A 20,065-nucleotide genomic window follows, 5' to 3' on the forward strand; every position below is an offset into this window, starting at 1 on the left:
TAATTTATAGTTGTCCACCATTTGTTTTATTAGCTCTCACATGATATCTTGTTATTTCAATTTTAACGTGGTACCCCTAAAGGGGAATAGCATCAAAAGATGGTTAAATGCTAAAAAAAAAAGATAAATGGAAAAACCTGTTGTAACCTTATGTGATGGTAAGGGTTGAGAAAATTGGTCAAATGCCCCCCCAATTTATTATCGAATTTTCAACTACACATTTAAATTTTATGAGGGTTTATAACTGCCTTGAATTCTTTAAAATTGAAATTATCATCTCCCTAAATGCTGGCGAAGTGAGTGTATTTCACTCTTCCTGAGAAAGTGAACGTAAAACATTTTTTTGTGTATGTATATATATATTTTATTATTATTTTTCCTTATTCTTTTCTTTTTTCTTCATAGAAATCTCTTCCTTCTTCTTTGTGGTCAGATCTGTCCATCATCCGTCATTTTTATGTCTTTGCCACCACTGATAGAATTTTTGTATTCCTCTTGACCCTAATTTCTGTATGGAATTAAGAATTTTTAAAAATCAACTCTTTATCGATATTGTTGAAAATTCGGTAATAGATTAGAGGGACATTTGATTATTTTCTCGTTAAGCGTTCAAAATATTAGAATCTATCAAAAACTTTTTTATATATATTGCTTTTGTGTGTAGATGAACAAGGGAATGTTGCTTATGTCAAAATACAACAAAGTTAAACAATGGAATCCATAAATAGACAATGAACAAGAAATCTCAATTAAATTTAAAATGGTGATCAACTGTCACATTAGCTTGTATATTATGCATTTATACTTGCATAAAATTTAGCGCTCCCTTGAATTTTATCATGTTTAAAATCTTTTTATGCTTAAATACACACCAAATGATTAATATAATGTGTTAATGATAGAACATGATATAATTGGGGATGATTTGACGATGAGTTTGGCATTTTCATTAGAGGGAAGAGATAACTCATCACAACACTAGCAATTAGGAAAAGCTGTAGACGCAAAGACAATAGGAAGAGGGTAAGTTCACAAAAAGATGGTTATCATTTCAAGAACGTAAAGCGTCCCTGTTTTTACATGGTTAGATGGGGTAGAGAAAACTCGAGACTCTAAATCACCTCTTTTGAGGGGGTAAAGCTTAAGCAAATATCTAACTACACTACTTGACTGTTCTATCCAGTCAACCGGTGAAAACATCAAAAACTAGTTCAGACCACATATCGGTAAGTAACATAACGCCCTGCAGTCTCACTTGGTCTGATAATTTTCACGACTTGGCCACGTTTTAGCCCATAATATCTAGCAATTGGGTCGGTGATCTGAATCCGAGGAAGCTGTTTTAGCAATCAGGTAGTGTAGTTATCAATCTTGCCTATCTAAATAGCATAAAATTCAAAACAATGGCAATGGAACCAAGATGATAGGTAGATACAAAACGATCAGCCAAAAGGACGAAGCAGAAGATAACAAGGCCATGACTGTGATGATCAACAATGTATGCAGGTATTTAGCCCATAATATTTCTAGTTTACTCCATTCTTTCACTCTTGACCTCCACTGCACTAGCTCAATAAAAATGCCTTCAACATTATGCATGCATCACATGTCTTCTGGTATTTAGTGTATTATATGAGGTGAAAACTTTAGCAAGTGAAATAATATTACAAAGACGAACCTCGCAGTATATCTTTCCAACAAGGTCTTCTTTTCTTCAAGAGTAAATGTCTGGTGCTCAGGAATTAGAACATGTTTTTTTATGTTTACCAACATCTTTGCCTCCTGAAACATTAATCACTTATCTTGATGATTAAGAAGAAAAAAGCATTCTAAGACAAAAATATAACTATCAATCACTTAAAGCAACTAAACGTGTAAATGTGCATATTGGAAGCCAAGCGAACTCCCTGATTTTCCAAATCAAACAAATAACAGAGCGTTGATTTGTTCATATGATGTATAATAGTCTTAAGCCATTCTCTTGTGGATTATGAAGTCAAGTACATGTTATCTAGCCTGGATTAATCCATAATGGCATATAAGCTAGTTTATTAACTTATATACTTGAAAGAGAGCTGTGGATTCTATTATCATTTTAGCTTTGTATTAGAATTAGAATTCACTAAATGAGGCACTCTCATCCCTGAACAACCTCTCTCCTTTTCACTACTTTCTGGCCATGGCGCGGACTTGGCAACCTGATATGCCTGCAAGGCATCTTGGATATGTCTGCATCATAGTAGGAAGTAGATTCTTACACTTGACAATTGACTTTGCACTTTATTCTAATTCTAGAAAAATTTGAACATATATACTTCGGAAGCTTGAAAATGTCATCAATGGAAAGGCTCTCAGATTTTGGTGGTCCTATCAGACCAAAATCAAAGAAATCAAACAACAAAAAAACCAAAAAATAAAATGATCACGAAATAAACTAAGCTCCTTAGCTATTTCATAACAATTTCAATCCTTCGTTCAAGTAGTAAGAACAAACTAAATAGTAAAAATAGTTGAGTAACCTGGAAAACCTCCAAGTGGAACTTTGTAGATATTTCACTTATGCAGGTACGAGCAAAGGGAGTTAGATTTTGTTGTACAATCAGGACTGCTTGGAAGACATCTTCTTTTTTCATGCGCGCTCTGTATAAGTTTCCATGGTCTTAACACCAACCTTTGGCTCCTCCGGGAAGAACACATATATCTGGAATCAAATGGAAATGGCTCAGACATGGGTAGCAAATAAGTCTGAAATCCTCAGGTATACAATGGTACTGTACTAACATACTAGTAGAAAGGAAGTAACTTAAGCCACAAAACCTGAAAAAATTCAAATTTGTTGCTGGGAAACTGAACCAAACATCGAATATTTCATCAATTGAAGTCTGAGTTACAGCTACCACTCTGAACGGTGAACGCTGAATGCATCATCAGAAAAGGATTGCAGTATGTCATCTTTGTAACAAGAAACTTTGCCCCAACTTCCTAATCTAAAGGTCAGACTCCTCCAGCGCGGTGGTTAACATTTTTTTTTTATATATTAGTGCATCACAGACAGAAAAAACTATATTAGAGACGCACAAAAAACTACTGTTTTTTTATTTTTAATAGCTTCTGTTGCAAATAAAATCACTAACGCAAAAAAGAACAGTTCAACGGCAATGGTCTATAAGTTGTTAAATTATATAGCATATGTGATACCCACAAATTTCCTTCTTGAAACTCTCAATTTAAACCCAATATTGAGAGAGGCTGATTTTTCATCATAGAAAATTGAAAGCATATGTTCATTTTGTGGCGATCAAAGTAAAATCCGGAGAGGGATACAAATTTCTTACAATCCCATGAATAACAGCTAGAGATCAGTTAGAATATGTTCTAATATAGAAACGTAGGTCCAAACGTGATGATGTGAAACTAACACTTGAAAGGATCATGTATGAGAGACTTCAACAGGTACTTGAGTATAAATTATTTATTTAATATTAGTGTTGAGTGGTCTTGGTCCTTTTCTAGCTCAAAGGTTGAGTTTTCCCTCACACTTATAAATTGACCACCAGCCCCCTTCCACTTCCGATGTGAGATAACCCAACAATCTCCCCATCGGGCCAGATAACCCAACAATCTCCCCATCGGGCCTTGGGCTGAGACTTGTTATACAACAATTTGGTGGGTGGTCTTGGACCTTCTCAATCCAAAAGCTAGCTCAAAGGTTGAGGCTTTCCCTCACACTTATAAATTGACCACCAGCCCCTTCTACTTTCGATGTGGGATAACCCAACAGTTAGGACTAACTTGCACACACCTTGATTAATTCACCGGGTACCTATAACTTTCCAGCAACACAGATACCATGCGACTCCATACACCCAGGCTTAGACAAGAAAAGAACTAATGAAGTTTTTTTTAGTTTCTTTTTTTTTTTTTTAACTCTGCTATAATTTGACTTATTTTTCAAAAATCATCAACCATTTTTTTTATCACTAAAAATCAAACAATATTTAAGCCTAAAACTATCAATTCCTTTGGTAACTATACAATACAATACTGGCTGAACAACTATCATTCGGTTGAGAACAAGTTATCATGGATAAATTATTCCGCTATCACTAAGGTATAAATGGTGGGATAAATAGTGCTTCATTTTAGGTTATTATAACTTATGTCTCACGCCAAATTCAACTCCTTACAATTTAAAATCAAACTCAACATCATCCTCCCATTATACAAGCAACAAGTACACTAATTTTCAAGAATGAAAGATCAGCATGATAACTAATTGCAAATGCAGCTCCAAAGTACAAATCATTATCACATTAAATTAAGGCGACGATATTCCTTGTACTTGTGAATACGATTACGCAGAAATTTTCATACATAGAATGCATATATATAGAAACAAAGAGAACGAAGATAACACACAGAAATGAGAAATTTTACACAGAAAAAGATCACAGAAACTTCAGAAAAATATATTACTTGTCTATTTTACAAAATGTAGAAAATTTTTAGTACTATTAAGTTGTAATGCATGTTTTTTGGAATAAAAAAATACATTTATTATACTTAGGAGTTGCGTAATCTTTTAAGTAAAGGGTAAAACTATAACTAATCTATGATAATAATTGATGTCTTAATATGTGTGTCACTTCTAAAGTGGACAACTAAATACGAACAGAGAGAATATATAACTATCAAACTTATATCCTAAAAATATAATTCAAAACATAAATTATTGATCTTTAGTCCAAAATTCAATTTAATAAACAGTATTTTATATTCGGAATAAAATAATATTCAATTTTTTCATGACAAATAAAAATTAATTTAAAACTTGATATACAATATGATACTTCTAATATATAACGTTATACAAAATTATAAAAGATATTGAGGTGTTAAACATTGTTTATCAAACAAAAAAAAAAGACTTCCTCTTTTTTACTTGATGCAAACACCAAATTCATCCACTTTAGACCATCTCCAATCCAACATTAACTTTTATATCAAATCTTATATTTAGTGTAAAATTTAATGTTTGAGCTTTAATTCACATTGATTTTTATATCAAATTTGATATGTGAATACTATTACAATAAATTTGATATAACACTATTCATCAAACAAATTCACTTTTTAAATATTTTAACATTATTTTTTATATAAATTTTTAATTAAACATTATATAAATTGTATGGTTTAATTAAATTTCTTGTATGTTTAATTATTTTTTATGCAATATTTTTATAATATTAATTTTAGATATAAAATTAAGTTTTTTATAAATTAATTTTTCTATATACGACTTTTTAAAAAAATTAAGAAGTGCTACATGATATATCAACTTCATTTATTATAATGCACAACATAATAATTGAGGATGTACATGATTTTAATGCACTAATTCAAGATGCGTCGAAAGTTCAATTTCGACTGTGTAAATGACAATAGATGAAAATTATCAATTTCTAGCTCTAGAGAGAAAAATAAAGGACAAAGAAGCTCATTTTGTACTACGTAATGCATTAATAAAGCATTTATGGGAACACCGTGGTAATTTTGAAAGTTGAATATTTATTTAGAATTTAAAATAATTTTTTTAATTATGTAATGTTTATTTTATTGTATTTCATTCATTATTTCACTTTTATTTGTATTATTCATTGTGCATAATGTATAATATTTGTTAGCAATTTATATTATTTAAAATTTTATGGTACAAAATAAATTTATATTAAACGATTATAAAAGATAATAATATGAATTATATATGGTAAATGTTTTAGAAAGAATTTGTTTTATGAAATAAGTAACTAATATATGAAATAATAATATAATAATAAAGAGAGATAGAAATATCTCTTTATGATGTAAAGTTCGATGCAGTAAGTTGGAGTTGATTACATAGAAAATAGTGATGACACCAAATTTGGTGTAAAATTTAATGTTTGGGTTGGAGATGTCCTTAGAAACTACAATAAATCACCTACAATTTCAAATTTAGACTCTTCGATACGTAATTAATCTTTTGTAACAAAACCACGTATTTACAAAAACTTGATTTTCAAATCTCCTTCTTTGCTTTTGTTGCTGTTTCGTCCTCCTCTCTCATCTTCTTTAAAATTTGATATATTATAAATATTAATCGTTTTGAGCAAATTATATATCAAAAGACTCAAAACATCGAGATGATCTCAAATCTAAAATTTGAGACAGTATAAAGGAGATTTTGAATTGATCAGAAATGATAGTCAATGTATATTTCATGGATTATTCGTGAATACTTTGTATTTTTAGTTAAATTATATTTCATTATTTAATGTATTAAGTACAATGCATAGTTAGTATATAATTAATGTATAATTTATATTCTGTTATAAATTTATGGAACAGTGGATTGTCCATTTGCTTTCTTCATGAAATCGCTGCCTAAGCAGCAGTTTATAAAAAAAATTAAAAAATAAGGAAATTAAAAAAAAGATAAAAAATTAAAAGATAAAGAAATCGCTCCCTAACAGCGATTTTTTTTTAAAAAAAAAAATTAAAAAATAAGGAAATCGTTGCTGAGTCAGCGATTTCAAAAAAAATTTAACAAAATCGCTGCCAAAGCAGCGATTTTTTTTTTGAAATCGCTACCCCTACAGCGATTTTCTTAATTTTTTTTTTGAAATCGCTACTGGGCAGCGATTTTCTTATTTTTTTAATTTTTTTCTATAAATCGCTGCTTAGACATTTTGCAAAATCGCTGCAGAGGCAGCGATTTTGCCTTTTCCGGTGGGGTAAGTCGCTGTTGGTGCAGCGATCTTTACCGTTTTGGTTAATATAAAATTTTATATACCGTTTTGGAATTATTGTTAATATTTTGTATCTTTTAGGCTCCGAACTCCTAGAGATATTATTAACCTTTTGTTGAATACACTTGAATAAGAAGAAAACTCCTCTTCTTATATCTACTTCTCTTACCCTCTTCTCTTTATGATTATAGTCTTATGAGCTTGATTCAAACATATTCGACTTTTTTGGTGTGTTTGAATATATACTTATTATATATATTTTACGACTTTTGGTATTTTTACATGTAAATAAAATATGATTATATTTCTTATAAATTAATAAGTTCATTTTATATATTTAAAACTAGCCCTATTTTAAATTACTAACTTATTGTGAATTGTGATATCTTTTTGGTAGTTTTTAAATTTGTTAATTATATTTCTAGATATTTGGAATTGTATTTTGAAATTCACATCAAAATTTGGTAATTTTGAATTTATAAATTAATCAAAAATTGAATAGTGATGGAAATTATGGTACAATAAGATATTTGCTTAATTTCTCATTTAATTTGAGTAATTAATAACGATGATATATTTGATCCTAACTATTAACAGAAAATTGACACTTTAATCATTGTGCCTTTCAATTTTTAAAGAAAAATGATAGAAGAGTTGCAGTTACATTTGGATACGCAATTAAATTAATTAATTCATAAATCATATTACTAAATACGTGGACTATGATGTTGAAATTGAACAAATCATTTCAATCTTATATCTGATTAGCTAACACAGTAAATGAATTTTGGCGTTGTCTATTTTAATATAGTAACGGATAATGACGAAATTACCAAGAAAAGCAAGTTGTTACAACTTTAAATGATCATTCTAATTATTATTAATAGTAATACCTAACAACTAATAATGTCAACAATTTTTTCTTAGGAGCATTAATTTTTGTAGATGAATTATAAGCAACTTATATATTTTGGACTTTTTGGCCAATTTAAGTTCAAACAATTTAGAATTATTCTTTTTTTCTTTACATTGGATTGACATTTTTGCATTTAACTATAGATTACAGGTGTCAATATAATTTTTGAATTCGCGAAATTTATATGGATTATTGATTCGTCCACTTATAAATTAATTTTTTTCATTTTTTAAAGACTGAGTTAATATGCGATTTAAATTTACTTATGAAAGATCTTATCAAAATATTTTCAATTTTTCTTCTTTTTATTTGATAAGTATGTTTTTGCATCATAATATTTTATAAGTTATGTCAGTCCAAAGAGCTTATACTCAGTAGACATAAGTTTGCTTGCTAAGGAAAAAATTAAAGATAAACTCATTTGAAAAACAAAAGTTAGAAATCAAATTATTTAAGTAACAAATAGTATTCGTCTTATTTATATAAATTTAAATGTTTCTATTTGTTTAATTTTATATAAATTTAAGTGTTTACTTGTGCACACCCAAAATTGAAGGACATAAAGATGATTCGAAAACAAATTAAAGAGTATATTTATATACGACATAATACATAAATATGCCCTTTAACTTGAATTCAAATCACATATATGCCCTTCAACTTTGGGTGTGCATGAGTAGACACTTAAACTTTACAAAATTGAACAAATAGAAATACATGTCATTCTACATGTTATTTTTTGTCCTAAGTGGTGTCCCACGTGCAATGATTTAATTTCATTATTAAGAATGGACAAGGAAAAAGAAAAGTTAGAAAAGAGAGTAAATTTAGCTCAAAAAAACTCAATGATAAGATATAGCTTGCTCCTTACTTAACAATAACCAAAAGTTAGTCCCGCCCACACTTATCAATCTCATTATCACCTGTCAATTGCAATTGAAGCCAACCCCACCACCTCAAGCTGTTTTTTCGTAATATAATGTTCACGTTAGAATTTTAATTAAATTTAGATTACATATTGCAAGGTTCATTAAAAGAAATGACACTTCAAATAAATTCTTTTATATCAAAATTCAAATTCGAAATTTCTAATTAAGAATGAAACAGTCCTCCACTGCACCATAAATCCATATTGATTACCTCAAGTTGTTAGTTAATTCACTATTCCCTTATTGGCTGATTCGCGATGAGCTTGTTGTCATCTTCTAAATGTCACTTCTTTACGATTAATTTAGTGTTTTTAATAACATACTTATTATTTTATTTTATGATTTAGCGTTTTGACATAAATTCAAAATTTAGTAAAATAAAAGGGGCATCAAACATTAATAATAAAATGTTTGATTGTCTTTTTGATATTTTGCTCACACTGTAGCATTAACAAAATGTAATATTTAATTGTTATTTGCATAAAATATATTTTATATAAATTATTTAGAAATTGATATACTAATCTAATATGAACTATAAAGTAGAATAAAACACACAAAATTAGTCGCTTAATTTGTCTATCATATTATAGTTAGACACTCAAATCAACATTTATTTGAATTGAGCATATAAATATATGATAGCAAAATATTGCAATTAATCACTTTCAGCTTAAATTTTGTAAAAGTTATAGGTGTGTTCTCAAAGTATTCATTTTTATGAATAAATTAACAATTTAAAATATGTCATTTTCTTTAATGTTACATATAACCTTTTATAAATTGTTAACCCTTAAATCTAAGTAAAGAGTGCCTAAAATAAACATTTAATCACATGTTCAATTAAAGCATGTAATAGTTTGAATATGTAAATAAAATATACTGATAAGTTTAAATGTTTAACGATATGTTTTGCCCTTAAAAATAGCTAAAGTATTATTCACTCCATCTGATATTTGTTGATCACTTGTTTTTTACATGCATATTAAGAAATCATAAATAAGAAGATAATTTACTATTTCGCTCTTTCAAAAGCTTCTTAAAATTTTTACAAACAAATGTGAACAACTTAAAAAAGAATACTACAAGGTAATACAAGAAAAGTTTAATTAATACTTTCTTGATTATGTAAGGTGATTAACTAACATTAGGCAACTCTTTTTAGTAAGGTAATAAACTAATATGGAACGGAGTGTATATATTAATTCCTCAGTTTCTAATTACTTGTCTACTTTTTTTTTATTTGTCCCTAATTACTTGTTCATTTTACAAATCAAGAAAGAACAATTTCTTTTAACTATTTTAATCTCAATTAATTATTATAAAAAAAGTTAAACTTCTTGAAATTAAGTTTTCAATTCATGCAGTTCATGACTAATAGGGGTAAAATGGTAAATTCACTATGTCAATAAATATTTTCTTAATAAGTGTGTCAATTTAAAGGAAAAAAAGTAATTAGGAACAAATGGATATTATTCTTGCTCATTTTTATTTGTCCATTTTGAACGTTGCACCTCTATAAAAATAGTAATTAATATGAGTATCTTATCATGATGTCCTATATTAATTAAAAGTAAATGATATAAGGATTTTTAATAATTAATATTGACGATAAAATAGGAAAAGAATCTTCATATGTGTTGAAAAATAATAATTTAAAATAAAATCTATTACTATTATTAAATGAAGGAAGTAAACAATTAGGTAGTTTTTTTTCTTACGAGAAAATGCACGAGTATCCCCTCAATCTATGCCCGAAATTTTCGAGACACATTTATACTATACTAAGGTTCTATTACCCTCTTGAACTTATTTTATAAGTAATTTTCTATTTGTTTTTGACTTTTTTTTTTCAAGCTAGTACTATGCAGATCGAAAAGGATAGAAAATTATTTATAAAATTAGTTCAGAAGATAATAAAACCTTAATATAATATAATATAAGTGTATTTATGAAATTTCAAATATAAGAAGGTACTTATGCATTATCTCTTTTCTTATCATAAAAGTAAGTGATCAAACAAATTATGTTAATTTCTTTTGTAACTTTGTGTATTCTATTTCCACACCAAATTGCCCTTGAAACCATAAATAAGACATTCCCATTTCCGTCCCCTCCCTCGGGAAATCCCCCTTCATAAGTCACATCTTTTCTATTTGTTGAATCTTCAAATCCTCACTGCTCGCCTCTCCCTAATTTTGTTGCTATTTTTCCAGATTTGTTTCACTTGTTTACTCCAACGAGAATCTCATTCCTCCATTCATCTTAAACAACAATCTTCAGATTCTCTCTCTGATAGAATACCTAAAATTAATTTCTCCGTGAATTTTACTTTGACATTTCCGTCTCAGAGAAGAGTAAAAATGAATGTGAATTCAATTTCGGGGTTGAAATTTGTTCTGTTCATATTCTGGCCATGGCTGGTTAACTCGAAAGGAGAACAGAATCGCCTACTGGTCAACATGACTCTGGTTCAAAACGCTACTGCTTTAGGAGCATGTATGTAAACGCTTCTGATTTAAATAATTTCTCTACCAAAAGCAGTTCATGGACTTGTTGAATATTTGCTTATTGATTTTGCAGATTGCTTGGATGGAAGTTTACCGGCGTATCACCTGCACCGTGGATTTGGAGCTGGAGTAGACAACTGGCTTTTGCAATTTGAGGCAAGTAAATTCCTTCTGGTGTTTTTTGTTGGGAAGAAAGATTCTGATAGAGTTGTTGAATGAGTAGTTACACACTTCTTTGCTTTGCTTGCTTGCTTTTCTCACTACTTGTCAATCAACGTGCTTGCAACCTTTCTTTACACTGAAAAAAAATTACTTCTCTCTCATCCCAAAAAATAGCTAATACAATTAGAGCTCTTGATTCAAGTGTATGATTTTTTTTTTTTTGGGATAGAAACTCGAATGAGTTCTATTTTACACGAATTTGAATTATTCAAAATTGCTAATATAATTTTTTTTTAATTGGAGTTTTTGATTTGAGTGTGTGAAAAAAATCTTTGATAGAAACTCAAATGAGCTCTATTCTACACGAATTTGAATTATTGAAGCCCCAATAAATACCAAATTAATAGTAATAGATAATAAGTAACATGAATGCGAGTTATAAAATCTGCCTGTATCCCTGTATATCCTATTTGTGAGATTAGATATCCTTGATGGATAATAATTATTGATGAGAAACTTATTATATATACATTCTCTGTTGTAATTTATGTGATTTACTTTTCTTTTTAGTTAGTAGTAATAAATGACATATTTCTATATTAAGAGTGTGTTTGGTATGAAGGAAATGTTGTCCAATTTTCTCATGATTAGTTGGGGCAAAAGTCTTGGAAAATATTTTTCAAATCAATTTATTTTTCTCAAAATTAAGGAAAATGACTTCCCAAAAATATTTTCCAAAGCTCTCCTTCAATTTCAAATTACTTTTTTTTGGGAAAAACATTAATTTTTTAAAAAATATTTTCAATTTTTATTTTTTACCCGATCCTTGACTACCTTCGCCCCAACCCCCCTCCCCCAAAAATTTAATTTTGCTTTTTTAAAAATATTTTCAACTTCAAAATTTTATTTTTAAACTCCTGCCTCCCCCTGGCCAGCCCCCACCCACCCCTACCAGCCCTCCAACCCCAACCCCCAAAAAACTAATTTTGCTTTTTAAAAATACTATCAACTTTAAATTTTTATTTTTTCACTCCAACCCCCCTCCTCTGCCCCCACCTCTACTAACACCCCCTCCCAAAAAAAAATTATTTTAAAAAAATATTTCAATTTCATAAATTATTTTCTACTCTAGTAAAAATAAAAGATGTTCCTCAAAATTCAAAAACATTTTTCATTCATAATCAAACACTAAAAATCATTTTCGGAAAATAGTTTCTACTCACCAATTAAAAATGAGAAAATAAGTCCAAAATTTACTTGTTTTCCAGGAAAACATTTTCCTTCATACCAAACACACCCTTCAATAACTTTAACATATCTATTTTATCCTTAATGAAATAAATTTTTAGCCATATAAATATATGTAATTCATTTTGAATCAAAAATTTTAAAAGTCTTTTTCCTAAAAAAATTATATACTATCTCACGGAGGAAGTATATAAATTCAAAATTCATTACTAATATATGATGTCACAGTTGGAAATCATAAAGTAAACTTCAACAAATGCCCGAACTTATTGGTGAGAAATAAAAAAGTACAGGGTCTCTCTATATTTATTGTTGACTAAAAATAGATCATAATTGTTTCGGTTTAGACACGTTTTGACGCTTGTTTTTCTTGGAAGTTAGGAAACGACCTTAATGCTGTTTTTCTTGAGAAACTGAAATCCATCTTATTTTATTTTCATTCTGCTGATCTCACTTCATGTTTGTTAATTTTCTTTATGATGGGTTTCCTTTTTTAACAATTTTAAATTATAAATTATTTAAAATTATATTTAACATATTTTTAATTTAATATTATAAAATTTAAAATTATTATAAGTACTAAATTTGGTATTTGTCGAGGAACAAAGTATGGTGTCCCAAAATAACGGGGATGTGTGACAGAAGCATTTATGATGTACTAATGCAAAATGTTATTCTGGGCCTTTTTTTAATCCGATCAATAATATAAAATTTCATATAATCAACTAATTAAATTATTAAAATTTTTATATCGATGGTATCCCATATTTCTTCTTTTAGCTGCGTTTTTTTGGCCCAGTTCAAAATATGTAAATAGTGTAGGCGTGGGAAGATTCTACTACTACTACTACTACTTATGAATCATCAAACCTGAAAAGAACAAAAGGATATGGTGTGTCCAAAAGTAAACATATTTGTCCATTTATCAAAAAAGGGACCCTATTATCTCTTTCAATTTTTCCAATTTCACTTTCTCAATAATTGTTACGGAGTATGTAGTTATATAGATTAGGATAATAATGCTAAGCTTATCCTTTCAATTAGTTTTTAAAAGGCGGCTTAAATACATGTTACTCCAATCCAGTTGGGCGCATGATGCCCATTCTTTTACTGTACATGACAACTTGAGTATGGACCACACAAGAAAGTCAATTTTATCACATTACCTAATACTCTCTCGGTTACGATATTTGTTCTATTAATTTGATACGAAATTTATAAGATTAAAAAGTAGATGTACAATCAAATTGAAACTTAGAAGGATTGTTTTTCTTTTATTTAATTGTTATATAGTGTTATAAGTACTTAGTAGACTTTTACTAGGACCACGACATTTCCTATGAACTGTGTTGAAATAGACACGTCTATCACCGTTGCCAGTATCCCAATACAAATTTCTAGCTATTATTATACCGCTCAAATTCTCAGAACAGACAACAATATTGTTCCCTCGTTTTAATTCTTTTCTTTTTAATTAGATTTGATACGAAATTTAAGAAAGTAATTTTTATTTGAATTATAACAAGAAAGTTGATATAGGCCGGTTATAAAGTTTCATTCAAATTAAGGAAGTATCGTAGTTAGAACTTAAGTATTATGATACTATAATTGGTTTTTGTGTGTTTGTTTTGAGGCAAAATCAAAGATGCATTATCTTGGGTTAATTTAGTCCAAGAAGTATCGTGGACGGACAAAGTTTTAATTAATTTCTTATTGAATTCATTAATAGGGTGGTGGGTGGTGCAATGATATCAAATCATGCTTGGATAGATCCAAATCAACTCATGGATCAACTCGTTATATGAACAAATGGGAAGTATTCTCTGGTATCCTCAGCAACAATGCCTCTTTTAATCCCGGTAATTCACAAACCTATTCTTAACTCGGTCCCATAATAAAACTAATCAGTTAATATCTCATATGATTACTATATTAGAAAATAAGATACTGCTAGTGTGACAAAATCCATGTTCCCTCACATTTGATGTTGTCTCTTTTCACGTGATCAATATTTTGAAGTAAAGTTATGAATAGTAATTATCCTATACTCTATTTGAGTTTGATTAGTGAAGAGTACTGTTTTTATAGAAAAAATTACGGGAATAAATGTCAATTATGTACATGCTAAAACATGAAAAAGTATAGGCTAGTGGGTGCACCGACAGCCAGTTGGAATTTGGAGGATAGTAACAACTAACAACAAAGCCTATGGGCTAGTTTTTCTAATTAATACTATGATTTATGTATTTTTTTAATATTGATATTATTGATGTTCAAATTAACTTGATTATATTCGATATTTGTGTATTTATATCAATAAAGTTGAATCTTACTTTTTATTATACTTGAGACTCAAACAAAATTATATTCGTTTTTATATATCTTTTAGATATTTTTAAAGAATAAATCTAAGTGGAAATTGTGATTTCTGATGCAACATGATTTGTACAGTTTTGGGCCTTTGCCTTGCATTTCCATCGAAAGCCTAGTACAATTGGTCCCCCAGTGGCCATTTAAGAGTCGTACTATTTTTTCTGCTTTTCTTCTTCGGTGCTTATGATCGATTTTGAGCTAACTAGACTGTTTCCAACCTTAAACGATAAAAATTGACTATGGAACCTCTCAATCTGCGCTTGTACCTATACCAAATTCGTTGCCAATAGACTCTTAAATTTGTATAAAGTTGAACAAATAGACACACATGTCCCACATGTCATTTTTTGTCCTATGTGATTTGTCCCATATAGGACTCATGTGTTTATTTATTTAAAAATTGGATAGTTAAAATGCTTGTTCGTGCATTATAAAAATTGAAGTTCAAATTTAAAATTAATTTAGAATCTGCTTATGAATTATGAAACATGATCATAGGGAAAAAGAAAAGTATATTTGCTTCACGTTTTATTCAACATGGACGTAACAATTATTTCGTCTGGAATCTTTTTCTATTTATAGAATAAATTCATATTTTAATTTAGTTGGATTATTTTTCTAATTGAGATATTTTATAGCTACTTCATGGAGCAGCAAATTCCAAAATGGGCAATTTTCATGCAAGGATAGATAAGATAATTTAACATGTAGGGAAGCAAACCCATCTAAAACCCATCGGCACAAATCCCCAAATTTCCGGCAGGTGGCAATCTCTCCTTCCACCGCCACTGCCGGAATCCACCATTTTACTAAAACACCCTTCGACAAACTTACGAAAACACCCCTGATGCAAAATCCAATATTTAAATCACTTCCACAGTCAGTTTCGCACTCATTGTTTTCTCCATCTCTTACCATCATTGTGCCCAAAAGGAGAACAGCTAGGGCAATAATGCCTTGTACTTCGCTAGTTGAATCCAGCGACGGCAACGGAGCTGTGCGTAGTTTCAAACTGAAAGAGTCAACTTTCCTTGCTGCTCAAATGCCGAAGAAAGAGATTGCTGCTGATCGGTTCATCGAAGCTCATCCCGAGTACGATGGTCGCGGTGTCATCATTGCTATTTTCGGTAGTTTTCTCTATTTCGATCCGTTTTACTTGTCGATGAGTATTAGGAGAAAATGAGTCAACAATTGTTTTGTGAGTTCATATTTGTGTGTATTGCTTATGAGATTAAGTGTCTCAGATTCTGGAGTTGATCCCGCTGCGGCTGGATTACGAGTTACCTCTGATGGAAAGCCGAAGGTCATTGATGTTATAGATTGGTGAGGCTTGAGAATCTGAAGTTTACTTTTTTTTTTATTTCTAGTGGATATGATATTAAAAAAGTACTAGATTTTGCATGCACTGGTAATGATTATCTTACTTGCAGTACTGGGAGCGGAGATGTTGATACTTCTACAGTGGTAAAGGCTGATGACAATTGTTGTATTACTGGAGCTTCTGGTATGTCTTTGAATTTAGGAATTATTCTCCAATTTGTACCTATTTTAGAATCTTTGACTTGTCTTCTTAAGATATAGTTCCATCACGTTGAAACATTTTGTTTAATTATAAAATTTATATTTATTATAGACCAATTCAATCTTAGATCAGCTGATAACTAATGGAACGGTTGAAACTTCCCCTGTCAGTCAAAATCTTTCTATGGCCACATAACTAGGACTTAGGTTCTAATTCCTCTGATGATTGGACCATAGAGCCCAAAATGACACGTTTTCAATATGGATATACTGGATAATGACGGTGCAGTATTGCTAATCTTCAATATTTATAAGAAGTGTTTCCAGAATGAGTTGTATCCTCCGTTGTTGTTTACAACGATGATAATGATGTAGACCTTCGTCATTTATGAACTTTAAAAAGGAAAGAAAGACCTATATCATTTCTCATTATGGCAAGATTTAGTCAGATTCAGGAATGCCTTCAACTTTTTTGATTGGTAATGTGATCTCAGGACATCTGAGTGTATGCAGTTGAAAGGGAAATAAACTACTCTCGTGCATCCTTCTACAAACCACTTCTTTTTAATTGCATTGCTCCGACATTTTCCGAAAATCTATGACATGGGACCATGACATTTACATTTCTCCTGCGATCTTTTGCTTGCTTAGTTTGAAGTACCAAAAGGTACTATGAGTCTACAACTATGAGTCTACATACTCTTGATTCATTTGTATATAATATGCCACGTATCTTCCATACTTACTCAAGGAGGAAGAAACAAAGAAAGATGGGTGAGGATAATGATCTACATCTGAAATTTGTGGATTTCTCACACATAGAGTATTGGGCAGTTTCTTACGTTATTAGCAGTTATTTGGAAATTCATTATAGTTACTGTCAAGAGGACTGCACAGAAGGATAAACCAATATCACAGCCTCAATCCATGAGAATGTAAGTGAAGAAGGAAGGAATTTGGGGAAAAACAATCAATCAATTCCATTACAAGTGTGTGTATTTGTATAAGGAGGAAACAAAAATATCTGACTAGTAACTACCTTACAGCTGTCAATGAGCTGGATACTGCAGCTGCCACTAACTAATTGAATGACTAATAGACTAACTAACTGAATGATAACTAACTGATGATAATTTTAACTAATGTAATCTTAATAGTTACTAGAAGTTATGTCTCTTTATCCTAAATGGTTATGAAATAGTTATAGTTAGCTATTATATACATTATACATAATAGATCCAGTGATGTGTAGATATGTTGTAATATCTTTTATATGCATAAAACTTATTTTGGAGATACGAGATACTTGTGTCTCTCTTTTATCCAATATAAAACTTATGTTTCTATCAATATGCAACATAAATGCTTCATATATTTATTATTTTGTAGGGGCTTCTCTTGTCATAAATTCTTCGTGGAAGAATCCATCTGGTGAGTGGCATGTTGGCTGCAAATTGGTGTATGAGCTCTTTACTGATACACTGACCTCTCGAGTAAAGGTGATTCTGGTTGCCATTCTCTTTATATTCTGGTTCTTTGCTTTATCCAAGTATTTATAATTTATTTTTTTCTTGAATTTTCTTTTAAGTTCAAACCCCAACTTTTTTGGGACTGAGGGGTAGTAGTTGTTGATTTCGTTCTTGAAGGATTCTAAAGTATTCTCTTTCTATAAACTCTTCTTATTTGCAGAAAGAACGAAAGAGAAGGTGGGATGAGAAAAATCAAGAAGCAATAGCAGAGGCTGTAAAGCAGCTTGATCAATTTGATAAGGTTCTCCACCATCTCTGTGATTATTTCCTTCAATAACCTCATATTTTGATAAATTGCAAATGTAGAGGTCATCAACTTATTTGCAGTGAGCATCTTCAAATGGCCAAACGCTAGCTAAGTATTTGGTTCTTTACTTTTGGGGGTCGTCAAAAGTACCTAAACTAAAGGAATCACCACATAGTAATGAGGAGTTGACTATTGTTATCTCCTTCATTTGGTTGTTACTGTGCTCTAGCTTTATATCTTTGAGGTGTTTCTCCACACGTTTCACAATAATAACTGTTTAGCTATGAATAAACATGCACTTTGGGTGCAGAAACTTGTATAAAAAGATGTGCTGACTGTATTTAATATTGTATTGCTGCAAATTTAGGTTTGGTTGAAATTGAGGATCATACCAGCAATATAATTCTGTTGTGTATATCTGACAGATCAATTGTCTTTGTCACACAATACTTATATTTATTTTTCTATGTCTTGGATGGATGGTGTAATTCTTTGAACTTCCATACTCACTTTAAAGAATTAATAGGTGAATAATCTTCTTAAAGGTCTTGCATGCACAGTATCTTTTACAATCATAAGGACCTGGTTAGCCGTATTGCTAGATTAGTGTGTCAACTCCAGTTAGCAGAGTAAATCCCATTCCTTACCCTTCGCACTCTAATCTCTTAGTATATAGATGCAGGGTAGGTCATAGGTGGTTAATATTACCCAAGTGGTTGTCTTTCTACAAAGAACCCGTTTGACCCTTCTTTTTTCACTTTATAGTGAATACTAGTTTGGCTGCGAAAATTTCAAATCCAACTTGAAGTTGTATTTCAAATTTGGGAACAACTTGTAACCTTGTCCAACTTACTTTTCACTTATGAAGTTGTATTTAAGTACATTCAAGCATGAACAATATTTCAAATTTCCTTCGCAAAAGTATAACCAAACACAATTCCAACAAAAGTGACAAATATTTGGGATCTATAGCCAGATGCCTACTTATTTTTGTAAGGAAAGAAGGGTTTGTGAGAGAAGTGGTCGAATTCACTGCTCATGAAGGATATAATTTTTCTAAATGCTCAAATCAACATTTGTGGGCAGACTGGTACAGCTGTTCAAGTCTCAAAACTGGTTTTCAGCTGGAATAATTTTTGGCTTGGAATTCGGATATTGTCGAACCAACGCACAACCAAGTCTGTAGATGTGATTGTGACAGTTGGTTGTCAAAATTCTTTTCCTTCTTATTCATGTGCCTAAGCTTTACACTTTGACACACGCATCACAAATGCCTCGGGTCACTGTCTCTTTGTTTGTCGCGATCCTAGAAATACCTGGAGCCTACAAGTTTTCCTACAGAAACAGCAGCCTATTGCTATCATAGCTCCTTGCCATTGCCATAAATACAAGTTGATACAATTCTACACAGATTATCCACTTCAGCATCACTTCACTGATGAAACAGACTCTGATCCTTTCTTATTTTTGTCGTGACCCTCACACGTTCTTCCACACCCAGACTAGAATTCTTATTTATAAGTTGCCAATTTAATACTCTACTGCGGTCAAAGAAAAGAACAGAAGTATAGTAGAGTTGCTACAGTGGAAAGTGGAAACCTCTATACCTTTCTAGAGGCATCTATGTATGCCTAAAGCTTTTAAAGACCAACAGACTGTATGAAAGGTTTGCAAATCGATTAGTAGATAGCCGGTCTCTGAATGGAGTTAGGTTTTCTATGTTTCAGGTAGAGTGAGGCAAAGCCGAATAATAGAATATCTTTTGTGCTATTCTTTTTAGTGTCAAGGCAGTCAACTTTGATGCGTTCATATGGTTCCTTATTACTATGTTACTAGTCA

The 20,065-nt window shown here is 30.5% G+C and overlaps 2 protein-coding genes across 4 annotated transcripts in view; one reads left to right on the top strand and one right to left on the bottom strand.

Moving 5' to 3' along the window:
- Positions 1–1,028: 1,028 nt before the first annotated feature.
- On the bottom strand, positions 1,029–2,952 carry LOC104646151 (DNA-directed RNA polymerases II and IV subunit 5A). The gene is given in 6 exon segments (XM_019212601.3): positions 1,029–1,337; positions 1,669–1,782; positions 2,520–2,636; positions 2,639–2,701; positions 2,813–2,817; positions 2,892–2,952. Coding segments are annotated over 6 exon segments (486 nt in total). The 3' UTR covers positions 1,029–1,211.
- Positions 2,953–10,757: 7,805 nt separating this feature from the next.
- The window catches only part of LOC101253061 (pectin acetylesterase 9), a 32,239-nt gene continuing 22,931 nt past the window's right edge, over positions 10,758–20,065 (top strand). For 2 of the 3 annotated variants that reach the window (XR_011220337.1, XM_069296220.1), the window contains exons 1-5: positions 14,895–16,056; positions 16,174–16,252; positions 16,360–16,433; positions 17,840–17,949; positions 18,140–18,220. Coding sequence is in view for 2 of the 3 variants with exons in the window: in XM_069296220.1 (XP_069152321.1) it covers positions 15,777–16,056; positions 16,174–16,252; positions 16,360–16,433; positions 17,840–17,949; positions 18,140–18,220 (624 nt within the window). In the remaining variant the exon portion in view is untranslated. Of the gene's footprint in view, positions 11,136–11,219; positions 11,303–14,285; positions 14,416–14,894; positions 16,057–16,173; positions 16,253–16,359; positions 16,434–17,839; positions 17,950–18,139; positions 18,221–20,065 lie in introns of those variants that run through there. The other variant, XM_069296219.1, reaches the window with a different exon arrangement.

Source organism: Solanum lycopersicum, chromosome 3, assembly GCF_036512215.1.
Source record: "Solanum lycopersicum chromosome 3, SLM_r2.1".
Lineage (NCBI taxonomy): Eukaryota > Viridiplantae > Streptophyta > Magnoliopsida > Solanales > Solanaceae > Solanum > Solanum lycopersicum.